This window comes from Rhinolophus hipposideros (assembly GCF_964194185.1).
Source record: "Rhinolophus hipposideros genome assembly, chromosome: 1".
Lineage (NCBI taxonomy): Eukaryota > Metazoa > Chordata > Mammalia > Chiroptera > Rhinolophidae > Rhinolophus > Rhinolophus hipposideros.
Window position 1 is genome coordinate 10,184,180 of NC_138047.1, and position 20,603 is coordinate 10,204,782.

Sequence of the window (20,603 nt, forward strand, 5' to 3'; positions counted from 1 at the left end):
AGTGCAAAGGATGGAAGGGAGTTTTAGCAGCTGAACACTTTTGCACGTCGACACAGGGATACGTTGTGCACATACAAACACATGGACACGCTTTGCACTTGGACCTACGGGCACATTTTACACATGGACACATATTTTGCACATGGACACGTATTTTTTGTGGGTGGCGGCAGTGACAGCAGACTTGGAGGCAGACGACCACGATGTGGCGCTGGCCCCGAGTCCCGGGAGGCGCGCCAGCGGGGCAGGGAAACTACAACTCCCGGCGCTCACGGCCACCTCCGCCGGACGCTCGGCCCCAAGGCCGGTCAGCCCGCCCAGCCCGCAGCGCGGTCCACGGCCCTCCGCGCGGGGACGCGGAACTGGGGGCGCGTGGCAGCACGCAGCATGGAGCCCCGGACGCCGGACGGCTACTTCCTGGGTGACGTCGGTACGTGCGGGGCGCCGGGGAGGCTCGGGTGCAGGAATACGCGGCTGGGGGCTGGCAAAAGGAGGACCGCCCGCGCAGGCTTTCGGGGACTGAGAGGTGCATGCGATGACGTTGGCTTTGAGATCCTTGAAGCACCCTCCTCTGAGTGTGTCGTCAGGGGCGTTTTCGTGGGCCCAGGTGGGAGGGTGATGTCCTTAAAGACGTGGGGTCCGGTGAGCCCAAGCATTCAGAGGTGGTTTCTATGTCTGTTCCTTGTCCCCGGCCAGTGCGTTGCAGGGCTGGTCATCATTGTGACGCGACAGTAGTGGGACTTCAGAACTGCAGAACCATCAGAATGCTGCGCACCTTGGGGAAGATGCGGGCTGTGTGTGTGGGGGGTGGGGGGTGGTACTGCGTGGTCACTGTCAAGCTGGAGAAGAACCTAGGAAATGCCCATGCAGGACCGTTCATAGGGCAGCCCTGGCACGAACCCAGGGCTCGTGCTCCCAGGGTGGGAGCTGGAAGGTCTCTGAGAGAAGGCGCCCTGTGAGAAGGCCGTGTGGCAGCGGTATCATTAGCATCCCACAGATACACCCAGGTTAGATAGAAGGAATCAGCTCCAGAAGGAGGATGTGCCCTTGTGACATTATGTCACACTGTAAAGAAATGCGATCTCAGTTCTTCACTGAATCTTATCATTGGGGCTACCCAAGGATGAAATGGATTAGAGGACAAAGGGATATTTCTTTGGGGAAGCAAACTTTCCTGCCTATGAAGTAATACTGTGGTGAATAAGAGGAGCTTTGAAAAGACTGGAAAGAAAACAAAATTGGAAGTATGTTTACACTAGTGAAAACAGTATGCAAATAAAAGTGAGAAATCTTGAGGGGAAATTTAGCTTAAGAGGAATTGCAGTCATAGCAAGGCAAAGTTATTTTCATTGATTTTTCAAAAGCGCCACCTTCAACACCATCAAAGCCATTTAATAAACATCTGGTTTTACTTGGCATTCTGCCCCAAGTAAACACAGGACTTCGACCCTGCCAGTGTGATATATATTTGATTGGATCAATTAAGTAAGGAGTGACTAGCTAGCTGTGGGAGCCTATTAAACACATATTTTGATATTTTGATTCATGTAGAGCATTCAATAGCACAGCATAACTTCTGAGCATGTTTTCTGCATAGTTTAAGGAACGTGTCTTTAGAAGAAAAGCACATTCTAAACTAATGGATAAACCGCTTCTGGGGTTCGTGGATATTTTTGACTTTGTTTTAATATATTTCTTCAAGGTTTGTCCTGCTGACATTTTATTCTCAACACCGATGAAGAACCTCAATGTGTTGAATCTAAAACAACACTGCTATCTCAGGAGTAGTAGAAGTAGAGGCCCATCACAAGGCTGTTGAAATAGTCTGATCTCAAATTCTGTGTGTGTGTGTGTGTGTGTGTGTGTGTGTGTGTGTGTGTGGTGTACTCCAACCAAGGCGTGTAGGTTTTCCATTTTTTACTATAACAGCTCACACAGGTAAAGATTGCCGAGTCTCACAATACAGCCTTATCAAGGCAGTACAAAGAATTTAGGGCAAGTCACACCTCAAAGTGAATCCCATGTTTATACTGTGTTTCCCCAAAAATAAGACCTAGCCGGATAATCAGCTCTAATGCGTCTTTTGCAGCAAACGTTAATATAAGACCCAGTCTTATTTCACCATAATATAAGACCAGGTCTTATATTAATGTTTGCTCCAAAAGATGCATTAGAGCTAATTATCCGGCTAGGTCTTATTTTCAGGGAAACACAGTAACTTAGCAAAGGTAATACAGATCATTATTAACGTAAGGTATGTTTTTATTTGCAAAGTTGAAAGAGTGATCCCCATACTCAGCATTTGTCCTCAAGAGCTTCTGACTTGGTTGTAAGAGGCTGGCCAAAGATGAAAGGGTGTTTTAGGGACTTTGGGCTCTAAGCAAGGTGATCTGCTGCTGTTCTTCAGTTCTACTTAGCCAACAGCTCTAAACACAGTTCACTGCCATCTACGGTGTTCAGAAGGTGAGATGGAGAGCAAAAAAGGAGAGGCAGCTCCTGGGACCGCGTTAAGAGCCACAGAGCTGCCGGGCACTAGCCATCAGCCCTGGGACAGCCCCTAGACAGGTCATTATTGTTGATAATGTAAGGCGAAACAGTTCACACAGCTGGAAAGAAGCAAAGCTGATGTTTAAACCCAGGTGGGGTTTTTCGGTTTTTCGGTTGCTGTTTGCTTTACGCCAAAAGGTGCATACCTTCCCCATTCAATAGGTTCATCTCTAATCAGTTTGTAGGGTTACCTAGAGTGCTGGCCTAGTTTCATGACTGAATGGGTAAACAGTCTGCGGTAGGTTTCTCAGGAGACCTGGTGAGACAGGTTAGCTAGCATTGTCGCTAGGTAGACAGGGAGGTCCCTGGTGGAATAAACAAAAGGCAGCCATATCCTGAAACTCCAGATTTTGAAATCACTCCTTCACTCCAGTACATAATGTAACAAGGCCTTGAGGTTAATCATAAAATTCCTTTTGGCCTGACAAATGGAGCAGATCTGATAGATAAGAGTGGGTTATTTTGCTAATTCCTTCAGGATGCGCAAGCAGAACAAACCTGGTAGAAGAATTTCATTAGAAGGCGTCAGTTCCCTTCTTCAAACAGCTCCCCTTCCCCAAACAGGCAAGGGAAGGTATAAAAGTAAGAGCTTTTGCCTCAGTCACTGGGCACCCCCATTCAGGACCTCGTCCCGCTGGGGAGCCCTGACTCTTTGCTTTCAATAAACTATCCTTTTTTAAAAAACTCTTTGCCTCTCCTGGGTCCGTGTTTCCATTCTTCGGTCTCACGAGACGTGATCCCAGTAGTCACTCACTCACTCCAAAGTTCCCTACATCACTTGAGGACTCACAGAGACATATTCCTCCTTCATTGGGAGTGCTTTACCACCTACCTGCCTTCTCCGCAAGGTACCTTTCCCCTTCCTTGCTGTGAGAAATGTATTTGCCTCAGGGGTCCACAGTCAGGAGCATGCCAGTGCCCCGGAACCTATGTATAAGTTCATCCTTCTGCTGTGTCTGTAGAATATGATTTTTAAAAACTACAGTTGTATTGAAAGCATCTTGAGAGATTTAGATAATCAGTGTCCTGGCTGAGAAGTAAACTTCTCAAAGTCTTTTCTCAAATTGTGTTTCCATTTCTGCCTTAGAGAAAGCTGGATTCTAGAACTCTTTAGAAAAATGTCCTTTAGTGGAGAAACCTCTGGGCACTGTGTTATACTGCTAATAAAAATGTCTGAAGGAAATCCATTTAGGACGGTTTTAACACCAATTGGGATTCCGAGGCAGTCGCTGTGGCTGGCAGTAGCTGCCATCTACAGCAGTACAAAGGAGTTTTAAGGTTTTGGTTTACCTTTGCTGCCTTGGAGAATGGGGAGGGTTTAGGAGTTTCTTTAGCTGGGGGTTAAGGAACAGTAATAAGAGCAGGATGTCTTGGGCTAGACCATAAAGATCCTTCAGGAGGAGAGGAGAAAAGATAGCTGCTCTGGAAAGCTGATTCCAGGAAGGGAAAGGCAGTGTTTTCCTGCAATAGAGAGATCACTGAACACTGATTCGCAATCTTGGCTGCACACTGGAATAACCTGAGGATCTTCAAAAAAATGCTGATGCTTGGGTCCCATCCCGAGAGATTCTGATTTAATTGGGGGTACAGCCTGGCTGCCACACATTTTAAAAGCACCTCAGGTAATTTTAACATGCAACCAAAGTTGAGAACCACTGAAGTAGAAAAAGTCTTGGCCCATCACATCCTTAAAAATTTAGCAAATCTGGAACAGGTCTATGGGAATGGGATGGGGGAAGGATGGAGGGAAGTAAAGTAAACCCAAGCACTTAAGCACAAGAAGAAGGCAACTGAATGTAACAGCAAGGTGAGAGATTTAAGCTTCTTTTTTTAACTATAGTCATCTTTGATGGAGACCCTGTGTGCCAAGCAGGAAGATGAAGAGTTAATCAACTAGTTTCCTGCTCTGTAGAAGCTTGCTGTGGGAATCTTCTACGTTGGGACATTGCTGTCCCAAGGAGACATCCAGCCACCTTCTTGGGTTTTCTCCCCAAGTTCTTTAAGCCAGGTGTTTTCAGCCCATATCTTGGGGTGAGTTGCTTCTGCGAATGGTTTACGATTCCTGTTTTCTCTACTAAGTCTGACTTATGAATATGGTAATCTTATTCCAAATTTAGGAGTGGAGTCTCACGTTGCCCTGTCTGTAGTAATTTTTACAATGGATTTGAGGCATAAAAGGGCAAAGTAATGAATTTGGAGCATAAAAGGGCAGTGTCTAAATTAAAAGGCAGGATAAAAATAATTTTTCTTTATATGACTTGTGAAGTTGTTTTGTGAAACGCTGGCTGAGGAATTCCATGACCTTCTCCTTCTCCTTGCTTGTTGGATAGATGGCTTTGCTCCTCAGGCTGCTGGCAGGCCCCGGCTTGACTGCCTTCCTGGGACTCACCTTTGGAAAACATTATACATATTTTGGTTTTAAAAGATTTCCTCTCCAACTTGTATTGGTGAAGTAGAAACAGAGATAAGCACTAATATTAATCAAGAATTTAATCAGTGTGATCTGATAGAAAGAAGGGAGGAGGCAAATGTTTTCCATCTCCTATTCCTACCTTCCTAAAGATTTAAATAGCACCAAACTGTGATCTGGAGCAGTGTACTGAAGCAAATGGATGAACAAGACTAGCTTGAAAAGTAGGTCCTTCGAGATGCAGAAATCACTTACCGCTATTTTAAGAAGCAGAATTTACAGAAATGATAAAGAGAATTTAAATTCTCTGGATCTTCCTTCATAGCCAGTGTAGGTACGGATGGAGAATACTAATAGGCAAAAGCTGATGAAACCCTTTTAAGTCTGTGCTCTGAGATCTGCCTTCTCCCAAGCATTTTAATAAACCTGCCATTTAAAGTGCCCTTTTATACCTGATGAGACTAACAGATGTTCCAAGGTAGCGAGCTCAGCTGTGGCATCATGGTTACAGCTGAATCAGTAAAATTTTAACACAAGCACAAACACACACACCCTGCTATGAGATGACAGAATTCTGTGTGGGTTGGGTAGTTTGGGGTCTCATTCAAAGGTACTTACACTGCGTCAGATACCAAAAAACTGTCTTTTTGTTGGGAGTTTCCCTCTGTGTGAGGTGAGTTTCAGTGCATGGTTCCAGAGGTTCAGACTGACAGGGAAGCGCTAAAGCTTATGTTACGTTCCATGTTTGGAAGCCCTTGCAATTCCAGAAATGGTAGACTGCCTGGGCTTGGGGGCGGTCAGGGGTCAGTGACTGCTATCCACATTTGCAGTGATACGAAGGATCACTCAGAATCCATTGGGAAGAAGGACAGGTAGAAACAGTTCAAGAAGTAAACCTAGAGTTACCCGTGCTTCTTGTATGTACACTAAAAAAATCACTGAAATCTATTCGATGTTTGTGTGAGTGGTCAAGCTTTGAGAATTTGATTTTGATGGGCTAGAAAGGCAAAGCCACAAATAATCATGGCCATTTCGGCAACAATATATAAACTGTTTTTTGGGAATCAGAGCCAAGAATCCCAGAGGTGCTGAATGGCCCTAAATGGTTTTTGGTTTTGCATTGGCACAGAAAGTATGTCCCATGTTCAGATGGGCCATTTCCTAAATATAGGACACACACAAAAACAGACACGCAGAAGCCTGGGGTGGTTTGAACAGCAAAGATTCCTATGCTGTGTGATCTTAGGCAAGTCTTTTGCTTTATTTCAGTTTTCTAACATGGGTTAAATGAGGGATTATAAAGGATTTCTTATTAGTATTTATAATATCTTATGGATATAAGAGTGTACATAGTTTAAAAAATTAAATGAAGCCACAGGACTTAGCGTGAAACATTTCTGTTTTCTTCCAACCCTTCTAGCTGTTCATCTGGTTTACCTCCATTTGTCTAACCAAATCAGATAGTGTGACTTTCTGACTTTCAAACTTTATTCTCCCTACAGACTTCTTGTTACGAGAAGGAAGCCCTCGCCCACGTGGTGCTCCTTCACTCCCTTATATTTCTCTCTGGTATCCTCTAACATAATTACATTTTCGTTGTTGTTGTTTAAATTAGCATTCAGCATTGATATTATTATGACTGTGAATACTTCACCCCCTGGCCATGATAGGATTACATTTCTCCCTTCGCATAACTTTTTGCTTTTCTTGGTGGTAACGACTTATTTTTGTTTGCTTAGTTTTCTATACACACAATCACTACCTTATTCCCAGGCTGCCTCTCAGTCTGCTTAGGCACCTCAGGCAACCCACCCATTCCACCGTCTTTCCTGTCTCACAGATGATTTGGGGACACCCCCCCAACAGCTTGCCCCTTCCTGCTCCATCCTCGAAGGGTGCTCCTGACGCCGCTGCCCACCTTTCACTCTGGAGCCTCCCTTGACAAAATCCCAGGAATTCACATCATCTCTCTCCCACATTGAATCCTAGGTCCCGTATCTCCCTCTTCCTTGATTTAACTCCCTCATTTTGATGGAACACATCTTCCAGGAAGGTCCCCAGAAAGAGGGATGAGGAGGCAAGTTATTTGAGATCTTGCTTATTGTCCCCAAATGCCTTGATTCCACACCTCCTTGGCAGCCTGGCTGTGTTTGGAATTCTGGGCTGGAAATCCTTTTGCCACAGAATGTTGAAGGCATGGCTCTTGTCCTCGAGTTTCCAAAACTGCTTTAAGAGGTTAGACGCCATTCTGAACCCTGATTCTTTGTGATTTTTTTTCCCTCTCTAGAAACTTTTAGGGGTTTTCCTTATCTTTGGTGTTCTGAAATTACATGACAGTGTGGCTTGGTGTGGACCTTTTTATACATCATTCGGGCTACTCATAGGACTCTCCTCATTTATAGGCTCCTCCCCTTCAACTCAGAGACTTTTTAGTGTAATTTCTTTGAGAGTTCTCTTTTCTGCTTTTGGAACCCCTGCTAATTGGATCTAAGACTTCCTGGATGAAAACTTTATTTTCATACTATTTTTTTTGTGTACTTTCCATCTCCTTGTCTTTTTGTTCTTCTCTCTAGATTATCTGAACTTCATTTTCCAATTCTTTTATTGGATTTGTTTTTAATTTTTGCTATCATATTTTTTGTTGCTGAAAGCTCTTTCTTATTCCTTGAGTTTTTCTTTAGAAAGTCCCCGGATAGTTTTTCAGTATTTCCTCTCCTCTCTTCTGAAGGATCGAGAATAGCTTTTTAGACGCTTTTACCTGCATTGACCTAGTTTCTTCAGAAGTTCTTATGTTCTGTTTGTTTTGATCTCTTTTCTAATACACCTTGGCTGTGCATTTGTGTTTGTGAGAGAAGCACTGCAGAGAGGTTTGGGAGTCAGGCCAGATGCTTTGATTGCATGCAGGGAGTTAGGGTAGGGACCTCAGTGGATTGGGGGCTCTCTGTAGACTCAGTGTCAGTATCTGTAGCCCTTCCCTCCCCACTGCCCCCATGGGTAGAGAGATATTTACAGCCTAAAGATTATCCTGAAATTGCGCTTCAAAGAGGACTTGTAAACAAACAAACCAAAGAAGCCTATTAGGGCAAATGAAGGTACTCAAAGAAATCACAGGTAGTGAGTTACAAACTCTTACTGAGGTACTTTTCTGGGCAAAGCATTGTACATCATTTTTTTGTTTTCTCCTTCAAACAGCCCTGTGAAATGTGATCTCCAATGATAAGACAACTGAGACTCAGATGATTTCAAAGGAAAAACTTCCCAAAGTCCCTCGGCTGAGGCAGAGGATGACTGCTCAGTGGTTAGCATGCAAAGCCCCCACCCTCTGTGCTCTGTGGTTACCGAAAGGGGGAGAGTTGGTGAGAGCAGGAGATGAGCAGATGTGATGGTGTTGGGGAGACCGGTCTGCAGAAGGGCTGCATTAAGAAGCTGCCTCCTCCTACCTCTCTCCTTTTTCTGGCTGTCTTTCACTTCTTAGTAGTAATCTATTTTCACTTCTCTTTCGTTTTCACTTATTCTCTTTCACTTTCTTTTTTTCTTCTCTTACCAAGTTTGACTGTTTTGTCTCTAGGAAGGTAAACTTTTCTATTTATGTTTTACCTAATTTAGCATATCTTAAAACCACACTGTATGCCATTTGTCTTCATGTTTACCGATACACAATACTTGGGTTATTATTCATAATTAAAACATTGAAAAAGACTTTGCTAAAAAATCTCTTACAAAGCAATGGATTATGTGCGATGTCAGAGGGGTAGTAGATTGGGGAGGTATCACTTTGTGAGGGGTATAGATGATAAATGTCTAACTATTACATTGATTTGTATACCTGAAACTAATTTAAAAAAACTAAAGATTTTAAAAAAAAAGCAATGCAACACTTAGCCCCAGTTCTCAAGTAAGTTTCTACATATAAAAAGAAAGATTTGTTTTCCCTCGAGAATCAAGGTGACTGCTACATTCTGGTACTAAAACTGTAACTCAGACTGCACTAGTCACAATTACTGGTCCTGATAAACACTGTTTATTAAGTATGCACTTTGTGCCAGGCTCTTTCACATATATTGTGTCTTTGGACTTTAGAGTGTCCTGCAGAGTAGGATTTGTCATCCTTAGGTGCTGGTCTGTTTGTCCTTATGGGTTTATGACCTGCTTCTTTTTTGATTCCTTTACTGTGAGAGGGATGGGCATACGTTGCCGTACTTTTCTGGAAGTGTTGATTGTAAAGGATTTCTAAGGTCCTTGCAGCTCTTCAATTCATTGTTAGCTTTTACACACATATCCTTGTCCTTCTGGGACCTTGGGGGCTGTGTCTGTCACTCAGGACCCCTGTCTTTCTCCTGAGAGCTGAGGGTTGGCCCAGAGAGAAGGTCTCAGAAAACCATCTCCCCTGTAGCTTCAGAGCCCGTCCCGACCACTACATCCCTCAGGAATGGCCTCCCCTCCCTTCCATCTTGCTCTGCATTTATGGATGGGGTATGGCAGAAGGTCACCATGTCAAGAATGTTTGCTGGAATATTTGGGGGAAAGGCTTATGCCAGAGCCTGAAGATTATCTTCAATGCACAGCTGTGGCAGAGAAGGGCCTTCCTGCAGTGAGGACCCTAGGCTGCCCTTAATGACATTCTTGGAACAAAATTCCCAGCCCAAGCAACATGCAATGGTGCTGGATGGATGTTGACCCCAATTCATTGCCAGTGTGCTGGATTAGCTTTGTTGTAAAGGTGTTCTCTGCAGTGTTTGGAAAACACGCTTTGTTAGAGCATGGCTGCTGCCCTTGGGGAGGCTGGTCCAGCTGGGGGAAGAAAGGCCTGGAGCAGGGCCAGGGTCACGGTCAGGGCCAGCTCAGTCAGATTGGCCTGGGTTCCTGTCTCGGGAGACTGTGGTAGGGCCGCTGAGCACCCTCCTCTGATGTGGGCAGGGACCCAGTAGGCCACATACATCGCAGGCTGTCTGGGGTGGGGGGTGGGAGGCCTTGGAGGCCCCTTTGTTTGGAGGTTCTTTGTTTGACTCAATGAGCAGGATTCTGGTCTCTGTGACGACTAAGTGGATGCTGGTAAAGTGGCTCTCTGGAGGAAAAAGAATTAAAAAGGAACAAAAACGAGATCCTGACTTGCTGCTCCCACTGGTGTAAATACTCACACCATGGCTGATTTTTGAGTCCCCAGTGGCTTCTGGCTGGCGGGATTCCTGGATATTTAACAGCTGGCTGTGGTGAGCTGGTGGAAGCTGGTGGGAATGCAGGCTCCATCCAGTGTCAGGGGGCCCAGGAACTGTGCAGGTAAAGCGGGCCTAGGCTCAGTGCAGGGGCCTCACACAGGAGCCAGTTACTGAAAGTGGGATCCGAGGTAGAGCTTATTATGGAACAAGGACAGATAGTGAAGCTGGAACCCAAGATCCCAGCAGGGCGGGCAGAAGTAGTCATGTTGATAATGATCCTCTCATAGTCATAGCGTCTGTCATTCACTGAGCACGTACAATTGGCTGGGCACTGTGTAAAATAGCATCCATTCAGTTTTCACAGCCACCCTGCGGGCGAGGCAAAAATATCTCCATTTTATAAGCGAGAAAACTGAGGCTTTGAGAGGGTAACCTGCCCAAGGCCACAGAGCTCATGGTAAAGGACAGGCAGATGTTGGGTAATTCCTGAGGCTCCTCGGTCACTACATACTGTCCCGTTCAGGGCAGGTGGATGCAGAAACACTTGAAGTACTCAACTAGGGCTTCTTAATTCCTGAAGGATGGGCTTGGGTCTGGGGCCCTCAGATGTGAGGTGCTGGGAGCCCCAGCTAAGGCAAAGAAGGTGCTGGAGCTGGGAGCTAGGAAGGTGCACATGGGTACACAGGCTGAATCAATTAGGTCATATTGTGGGGCAGAAAAGTGGCACGTGTTCTCAAGCGCCTGTCATTCCTTCTTGGGTGACTGACTGACTGTCACCCAGCAGTAGATGTGTAGAGGACATTGGTGAAACTTCCTGGTTTTCAAGAGGAAGGTCTTTATTTAACCCTTCACGAGCTTGGGCTTGCCAGCAGCTGGTCAACACGAGGCATGACACAAGTGTCATCATGACCTCAAATCAAAGCACAGGAGAGAGGCGAGCTGGAATGCAGCTCTCAGTCTGGGGCATAAGTGCTCAGATGCTTTTCCAGGACTGCGGCCTCGCTCTTGTTACAACAGACTATTTAATTGGTACTCTGGCACCTGGCTCAGTGTCATGGGCTGAGCAGGCATGTAAGGGGCTGGGAGGTAGTTGTGCTTTGGCGGGGGGAGGGGGGGGAGGCAGATCCAACTGTGGGGGGAGGGGCAAGTTGTCTGGCAAGTAAAACCTGCTTTTGGAGAGTGTTCATTCATCCCACACCTGTGTATCAGGTGCTGTGCTGGAACTAGAGGGTTTTAACCCTTGTCCTATCCTAAAAATGCTCAAGGAAGGATGGGAGAGGAGTGCAAATGAGGTTCAGGGAGATAGGTGTGCTCAGCTATCTGTACAGAGATGGAGTAGAGACGGGAGAGGCAGACATTCGACTGGGTCTTAATGGGTGAGGAGCAATTTACTCACTCAGGCAGAGGATGGGGAATGGGGAGCTGGGGGGCCTCGTTTCAGTTGGGGACAACATGTATAAAGGCACAGGGCCTGGACCACTTGACCCTGTGTGAGCCATGTGAAGCTCAGTATATTGGAGACAGTGTGTGTCTGTGTGTGGGGGGAGGGCGCAGTGGCGCCAATGGGAGGGATATGGAAGGGGGAAGACAGGGAAAAGGTCTGGGACTCCATCCTGGAGGGCCTACGTACCTGGCTTGCGAAGGAGTGTGGATTTTATTCTGAAGAAAGGGCCAATTGAAGGGTCCTGTGCGGGCCCCACATGACCTACGCAAGATTTAGCTGCATTAGGCAGGGGCCAAGGGAGTAGGCCAGGGGAGGGATGGGAAGACTGGAGGTGGGTGTGAGGTGGGGGAAGGAGGTGACGGAAGGAGGGGAGCTAGGAAACCAGTTAGTGGCAGGGCTGGGGTTTAGGGGAATGCTCTCCTGTAAGGAACTTGCCAGAATAGGAAGGTCTCAGGTTTCCAGGGGGGCCTCTCTCCCAGGGGGATGGGGTATCATGTCAGAACTGGGGTCCAAGCACAGGGCTGGAAACAGAGCCCGAGGTCTGGCCTGGCAGGGGGCCAGACCAATGTAGTGTCTCCCCCTGCTTTCTTCACTGACTATAAGAGGATGTATAATTTTGTTTTAAGATAAATAACTCCTCACCTTTTCTCTGAGTGAAAGCTGGGCTTCCCACTAAGGGCCAGGGCCTTCTCAAAGCTCTGTGGGGCACCATGCAGTCCCCATGTCCTTTATGTAGGGGTGGTTCTCCCCTCTCCTTGCTTCTCAGCCCTTCCTGGAGTCCCCAGAGGCTACTGTGGCCACCATCTCACCCTCTGCCCCTCCCTTCCCACTGTAACTGTCTCCTGTTGATGACAGCCTGTGGTTGGTACCAGCTGCAGGTGACAACCTCTCCACTCCCAGGGCTTCCTCCATCTTTTTGTTACGTTTTTCTGAAAATGGTTTTAACATTTTTAATTGTGGTAACAAAAAAAAAAGCCACATAGAAATGGTTAAGATGGTAATTTTAAGTTTACAGTTCAGGAGTGTTAACTATATGCACATTGTTGTGCAACAGATATTCAGAACTTTGTCTTCTTGCAACATTGAAATTCTGCACTTGGTAAACTCTTCCTTTCTCCCCCCACCCCCCATCCCCTGGCAATCACCATTCTACTTTCTGTCACTATGAATTTGATAACTCATATAAGTGGAATCATATAAGTATTTGTCTCTCTGTGACAAGCTTATTTCACTTGGCGTAATGTCCTTAAGTTTCATTCATGTGACAGAATTTCCCTCTTTTTTAAGGCTGAATAATATTCTTTTATATGGATAAACCTCATTTCTTTATCCAGTCATTCATCCACAGACACTTGGGTGCTTCTGCCTCTTGGCCATTGTGAATATGCTGCAGTGAACATGGGGGTACATGCATCTTTCAACACACTGCTTTTGATTCCTCTGGATATATACCTAGAAGTGGGATTCCTGGATCATATGGTAATTCTCTTTAATTTTTTGAGGAACCAGAATACTCTTTTCCATAGTGGCTGCTCCATCTTACATTCCCACCAACAATGCACAAGGGTTCCGATTTCTCCACATCCTCGCCAATATTTATTTTCTGTTTTTTTGATCGTAGCGTCCTTGTGGGAGAGCTCATTGTGGTTTTGATTTGCATTTCTCTGATGATTAGCGATGTTGAACATCTTTTCATATGCTTGTTGGCCATTTGTATGTCTTCTTTGGAGAAATATCTATTTAAGTCCTTTGCCCATTTGTAAATTGGATTATTTGTGTTGTTGAGCTGCAGGAGTTCTTTATATATTCTGGATATTAACCCCTTCAGATATACGATTTGAAAATATTTTCTCCCATTCTGTAGGTTGCCTTTCAGTCTGTTGATCGTGCCCTTTGATGTGCACAAGTTTCTTTTCTTTGTTATCACACCTGCTGCTTCTGATCTCTGCCCTCCATGGCTGCCGCTGGTTACCAGTAAGTTGCATTTCCTTTATACATGTAGACTGATCGTAAAGAAAGAAAATTAGCTTTTCTTTTAAAAATTTGATGTCCAGACTTTATAATTTTTTTTTAGTGATTCCCTCAATTCATGCATTCGCTTATTCTTAAACAAGTGGGTGGATATGAGCATCTGTGTTGAGCCATATTTTGTGCCAGACGCTGGGAATACACAGCCAAACAAGCCATGCTTGTCTCAAACACAAACACACTGTAGCTTGCCTCCTCCATGATGCTTTCCTGACTGGCCCTGGACACGTGGGTGGTCTTGCTTCTAAGTTCTCATAACTTGAAATATTCCTCCAGTACCAAAGTCATCATTTTGAATTATTTGCACATCCTCTGTGACCAGGAACTGCTCATTTGTCACATCTCATTCGTCTCTCTTCCCTGCAGTGGAAGATGCCACATCTCTCTAGGTAGCTGCTGCATGTGGGAGCCATGCCAGGCTGCCTGCCACTCAGCCACAGGCACCCCCAGTGCCCAGCATTCCTGAGCTGTACTTTCTTCTTGCTGCAAGTCCTAGGGCCTCGTCCTACTCTCCTCTTTTTAGGGATGCCATGCTCATTCTGCCCTTGGGGTATTGCTCCCCTTTAATTGACTTTAAAGTAACCCATAGCCACTTTTCACTACCTCCCAAGACAGGCCCACGGGTGACTATTAATTACTACTGGGAAACACACTGGGAACCCTTCTTGAGATGGTAAGTACAAAGTTCCTTAAGCTTGGCTTATATATTTTGTGGAAATCAAATCTTCTTTGCGTTTCAGCACTCCCTTCATCTCCCCCACACTCCCTAATGGCCTCACTTTAACTTAACTACTTCTGTGAAGGCCCTATCTCCAAATACAGTTATGAGTACATTCTGAGGTACTAGGGGTTAGGGCTTCAATATATTAAATTTGGGGTGGGGATGGGGGACACAATTCAGTCCATAACAAATTGTATGCCGAGTTAGTTAACATGGATGAAGAGAATAGATTCCTGGAAAGGCACAACCTACAAACTACCAAAACTGACTCAAAAATATAAAATCTGAATAGAGCTATAACAAAGAAAGAGATTGAATTAGTAATTTAAAAACTTAATATAGGATAGCACAGGCCCAGATGTCTTTACAGGTGAATTTGATGCAACATTGACAGATTTAATACCAATTCTTCAAAAACTCTTTCAAAAATTAGAAGAGGAGAGAATACTGACCAGCTCATTTTATGAGGTCAGTATTACCTTGATACTAAAACTAGACAAATCCATCAATCACAAGATATACGACACTTATGAAAATAGACGCAAAAATCCTCAAAGAATACTAGCAAACCAAATCTAGCATCATATAAAAAGGATTATACACCACTACCTAGTGGGATTTATCCCAGGAAAGTGTGGTTGATTTAATATCTGAAAACAATGAACATAATGTACCATCCTGATAGAATTAAATGGCATGATCATAGTTATAGATGCAGAAAGAGTATTTGACAAAATCCAACACTCTTTCATGATAAAAACACTCAACAAATTAGAAACAGGCAGGAACTTCTTCGACCTGATAAAAAGTATCTACAAAACCCCACGCTAACATTGTCCTTCATGGTGAAAGACAAAGTTTTAGCTCCAAGACCAGAAACAAGACATGGGTGTTTGCTGTCACCATTCCTGTTCAACATTGTACTAGAAGTTCAAGCTAGGGCAACAAGGCAAGAAAAAATAAAAAAGCATTCAGATTAAAAAGGAAGAAGCAAAATTATCTTTATGTGCCGATGACATGATTTTGTGTGTAGAAAATCCTGAGGGATCTGCTAAAATTGAGGCATTAAAACCTGGTCCCTACTTTCAAGGCACTCCCAGGCAAGGAGGAGGACGGTGTAAATGAGTGTGTATGTGCGAGTATTGTGGGAGAAGTGTTTCCCAGAGAAGGAGGTATTTCTTTTCTTTTTTTTTTTTTTGCCTTGGAAATCAGGGTATTTAATTAGGGTTCCTTTAGTAACAGTAACAGAAAACCATTGATACTAGCTTAAACAAAAAAGAAGATTTTAAGGATATGGGGGCTATTCCATTCAAGGCACAGAAAGGCCACATGAAAGTCTGTATTCAGCAGTCTCATCTGTCTCTGTCACTCTCATCTATCCCTCTCTGCATGTCCGTTTATTTTATTTTATTTTATTTTTTAATTTATTGGGGTGACAATTGTTAGTAAATTTACATAGATTTCAGGTGTACAATTCTGTATGACATCATCTATAAATCCCATTGTGTGTTCACCACCCAGAATCAGTTCTCCTTCCATCACCATATATTTGAGAAGGAGGTATTTCAACTGGGCTCATGTGGAATATGCAGGTGTCTAAACAGTAGATTGCAGGATGGACTCTTGGGGTCAGGGTGAAGGTGGGCATTTCAGGCAGAGAATACATTCAAGGAGATGCGGGTGTGACATGGCAGGGGCAGTGATGAGCTGCCAGTGTGACGGCACAGAGGCTTGTGTGGTGGTGTGGGAGAGGGGCCGAGGAGGGGAGCAAGGCCCCATTACGAAGGCCCTCATATGCCGCCAAAGACTCGCCAAAGTCCAGTCTCCGGGACTTTGAGTGGAGTATTTGGACCAACGACACGATCACGCGTTGTGTCTGAGTTTCATAAGAGGTCTCTGGAGTTGTAAGTGTATTTGTCTGACCTTCGTAGAAGTGGCATGGTCTCATCATTAGGTCCATTGCCTTTCCAGGCTTCTGGGTGGAACGCACCCCCGTGCACGAGGCTGCCCAGCGTGGCGAGGCCCTGCAGCTGCAGCAGCTGATCGAGAATGGCGCCTGTGTCAACCAGGTCATGGTGGACTCCATCACGCCCCTGCACGCAGCCAGTCTGCAAGGCCAGGCACAGTGCGTGCAACTGCTGCTGGCCGCTGGTGCCCAGGTGAGCGGCCCTTCAGGACACCCCGCGAGACTGGCTGTGGCTGTGGGCATCGATGGGACAAGGTCAAGTGGCATATAGAGGGAAGAAAAGAGGGTTTTTGAATTAGCGTTCTGTGATTTGCAAATGCTTGGAAAGGAAAGAAACCCCTGCAGGAAAGGAGAAGAAAAGGAAAGCAGAAGCCAGAATGAGGCACGGTGGGAACCAAGGGCGGGGAGGGGCCCTTTCTGTCAACCGCACACTAGGACCAGTCAGTGTGGCCATGGACTTGGCTGGTAGGGGAGTCACTGGCGGTAAAAGGGAAGGCAGTTTTAGCAAAATGGTGGAAGGAGTGCCCTGCCCTGCACTGGGCAGGGGGCCTAACAGGCCGAGTACATCGCAGACACAGGCTCTCTGGAGAGCTGGTGGGGCATTGGCTGAAGTGCTGCCATTTGGGCTCAGAGAGCAGGATGACTAAGTGGGATGCTGGCACACTGCTCTCTGGAAAAAAAGGTTAAAAGGAACATAAACAAGATTCTGATTTGCTGCTTTCCCTGGTGTAAGGACTCATGCCATACCCAGGGCATTCTGGCTGGCGGGATTGCTGGATATTTGACAGTGCGCTGTGTGAGCTGACAGGGGCTGGCCGGGACGCTGCTGGGATGGATTGCATCGGAGAATGCAGGCTCCAGGGTCAGGCTTCACGGTGTACTGCTTACTTTTCCCCAAAGTTTGGCCATGAAGGCGGTTCAGGAGGAAAGGGAACAAGCTTCAGCATGTACCCAAATAGCAGATGAATTTGAACAAATTCTTAGCAGAACCTGCCAGCTGGGGAGTTGCCTTTTTTCTGCCGTGTGATTTTCCAACTAGAAAAAGGCACACTAAGCAGTTTCAGGCACTCCTAGCTGAGGCTGGAGTTAAAGCCCATTTTTACGCCCCACCTTCCTCAGCCTGAATCTGGAGCTCTCCTTGCGTGCTTTGTGCATATTAGGTGTTGGGATGGTGGCGAGAGTGAGGCTGAGTTGATAAGCCCTAGAAAGAAGAGAGCCCCAGACAGGACGACACCTGTGCTCAGGAGGCTAGTAGGCCATCCCAACCCAGGTTCCTTTCCATCTGAGAACTCCCCTACCTGGCATGGCACCTTAGCACATACTAGAAAACCTAAGAACTTCTCAAAGAGAGCCAAGAAATGTCTTTGCCAAGATGAATGTGCATCGAGACGAGCAAGTGGGTTTTCTAGCCTGCCCTGTGATACCTGTTTCTTCCTCCCCATGAGGTGGACGCCCGGAACATTGACGGAAGCACCCCACTCTGTGATGCCTGTGCCTCGGGCAGCATTGAGTGTGTGAAGCTCTTGCTCTCCTATGGGGCCAAGGTCAACCCACCCCTGTATACAGCCTCTCCACTGCACGAAGCCTGCATGAGCGGTGAGTTGGGTGGAAGGGAGCCATATGGACGGGAATTAGAAGCCATTGGCTGGCCCAAGAGAGCTCCCTCTCTTCCCCTGCAAGCAAGCCTGGGGCTTACCTGTTCCAGCTGCTGGTCCTATCATACTTGTCATTTCAAATGCATTTGTTCATTGACAGTTTTCATTCTTTTTCATTTCTTTTAAGGAAGTTCTGAATGTGTGAGGCTTCTTATTGACGTTGGGGCCAACCTGGAAGCACATGATTGCCATTTTGGGACCCCTCTGCACGTTGCCTGCGCCCGGGAGCATCTGGACTGTGTCAAAGTGCTGCTCAATGCAGGTGTGTTGTGTTTATACCTGCTCTGTTCAGTGTAGGTGCATTAATGTTTATATGTGCACTGCTCCATGCAGGTGTGTTGTGTTTACCGACACCATATGCCAGCAGAGAGCTAGGTGGTAGAGTCAGACAGCCCCTGTTTGAAGCTAGCCCTTCTGTTTGTCAGCTGAGAATAGGGTCTCAGTTTCTATATCTATAAAACTGGAAAAATAAAACCTACTTTGCAGGTTTGTTGGGAGGATTTGTGATAACATTTCCACAGGACCCAGTGCATAGTAGTGCTCCACAAATGCCAATCATTATTTTTAGTGGCCACCGGGGACCATCCAATACGTGCCTAATAAGGTTGCCGTCGAAATCAGAAAGAGATGGGGATCCAGTGGAAAATGGGGTTGGCGGCATTTGGAGTCCTAGTTGTTGTCGAGTGTTCTAAAAATGCTCAGGATACTTCTGGTCAAGATGACAGAGTAGGTAAATGCTACTACAGTGTTCACTTCCTTCCGTGACCACATCAAAGTCACAACTAAATTACAGAATGGCCATCACTGAGAACCACCTGAAGACTAGCTGAAGAGAACTCCTATAACTAGGGAGATAAAAAGGAAGCCACGTTAAGACTAGAAAGAGGGGTGGAGATGCTGAATGGGTGGGTCCCACATTGATGGTGTGTCGATTAAGAATCAGGAGGGATATCTCAGCTGCGGAGGTCCCCCCTGAGGAGCGAGGGTCCTAGCCCCACATCAGGCTCCCCAGCCCAAGCTTCCAGTGCTGGGAAGAGGAGAGCCCATAACATCTGGCTGTGAAAACCAGCAGGGACTCCGTCTAGGTGAGATGGAGAGCTGCAGGTGACCGAGGTGCTCCTCTTGAGGGGCCTGCACACAGACTCACTCACTCACAAACTTACTTGCCTTGGGTTCCAGTGCCAGGGTGGCAGCTTGAAGAGTGCCAGGGACATACCCGGAACTGAACTGACTGGCTTCAGGGTGAGCGATAGAGGGGAAGGGGTCAGGGCAGCTCTCTCTGAGGACGGAAGTGCTGGCAGGCGCCATTGCGCCTTTGGTGAGCCCTCCTCACACCCAACCAACAGGTGCCAAATCTGAGTTCTCCATTAACCTGGCTATCATCTCTCTCCCTGCCTTGGTGAATACCTAAGTCCCTGTCCCACTCAACTCATGTGCCCAACCCAAGCCACTTCCAGGGGCTTTTCCACACAAATGGCCTGCCTCAGCTTGTGAGCGTGTGCTGTGGACTTTCCGAACACAAACCCCAAACAAGCAGTGTCTCACCTTGGCATGCCCTATACCTCTTACTAAGTGACCATAAGCCTGGCACAAGTGACTACCGGTCTCAACTTGCATTGTAACTCCCATCAGGTGGCACTAATCCTGGCATAAGCTGCAGCTAGAGTTGGCCTGGAACACAGCTTCAACTCGGTGGCCACAAACCTGGCACAGGAGGCAGTTGGCTTCAGCTCACATTGTGGTGCCCACTGAGGGGTCCCAAGCCCAGCACAAGTGGCAACCAACCACAGGTCACTTTGTAGCTCCCACTAGGTGGTCCCAAGCCCGGCACAAATGATGGCTGACCTTGGCCTGCACCAGAGCCCATTCCAAGAAACTCCAGAACCAATACACCTGGTAGTCAGCTTCAGACCACACCAAGGCATTACCCAACCATCTCCACAAACGACATACCTGAAAGGCGGACTCAGCTGGCACTAGAGCCTCGCTAAAGAGACTCCCACTCCATAGGTAGGTCACCCCTCCATAAGCTTGTCTGTTGTAGTCACCACCAGTCCTCACAACCAGTTAGGCTGAGGGTCAAATCCATACACTGACATGCCAACAGCAATCAAGGCTCAATTACAACAGGAGTGCACACACAGCCCACATAGGCACAATCCTGGAGCACCTGGCTCTGGTGATCAGGGGGACTGTGCCACTGGGCCTCACAGGACACTTGCTACATAAGGCCACTCTGCCAAGACTGGGAGACATAGCAGACCTACTTAATACATAGAAACAAACTCAGGGAGGCAGCCAAAAGGAGGAGACAAAGAAACATGTCCTAAATGAAAGAACAGGACAAAACTCCAGAAGAAGAACTAAAAATGGAGGCAAGCAATCTACCAGATGTTGAGTCCAAAACACTGGTTACAAGGTACACAATGAACTTAGGGGAAGAACAGATGAACTCAGTGAGAACTTCAAAAAAGAGATAGAAACCATAAAAAAGAACCAGTAAGAAATGAAGAATATAATAACTGAACTGAAGAATACATTAAAGGGACTCAATAGTAAATTAGATGCAACAGAATCCAATCTGGATTCCAGTGATCTGGAAGACAAGGTAGAGGAAAACACCTAATTGGAACTGCAAAAAAAGGAAAAAAAATGGGGCTAGTTTAAGGGACTTCT

General features: G+C 46.2%; 1 protein-coding gene across 1 annotated transcript in view; it reads left to right on the plus strand.

Annotated features, from left to right (window-relative positions):
• ASB13 (ankyrin repeat and SOCS box containing 13) overlaps positions 1–20,603 on the plus strand; it is a 29,581-nt gene continuing 8,978 nt past the window's right edge. The window contains exons 1-4 of the mRNA XM_081045639.1: positions 1–430; positions 16,278–16,465; positions 17,718–17,868; positions 18,055–18,189. Of these exons, the coding sequence (XP_080901765.1) occupies positions 82–430; positions 16,278–16,465; positions 17,718–17,868; positions 18,055–18,189 (823 nt within the window). The 5' untranslated portion in view covers positions 1–81. The remainder of the gene's footprint in view (positions 431–16,277; positions 16,466–17,717; positions 17,869–18,054; positions 18,190–20,603) is intronic.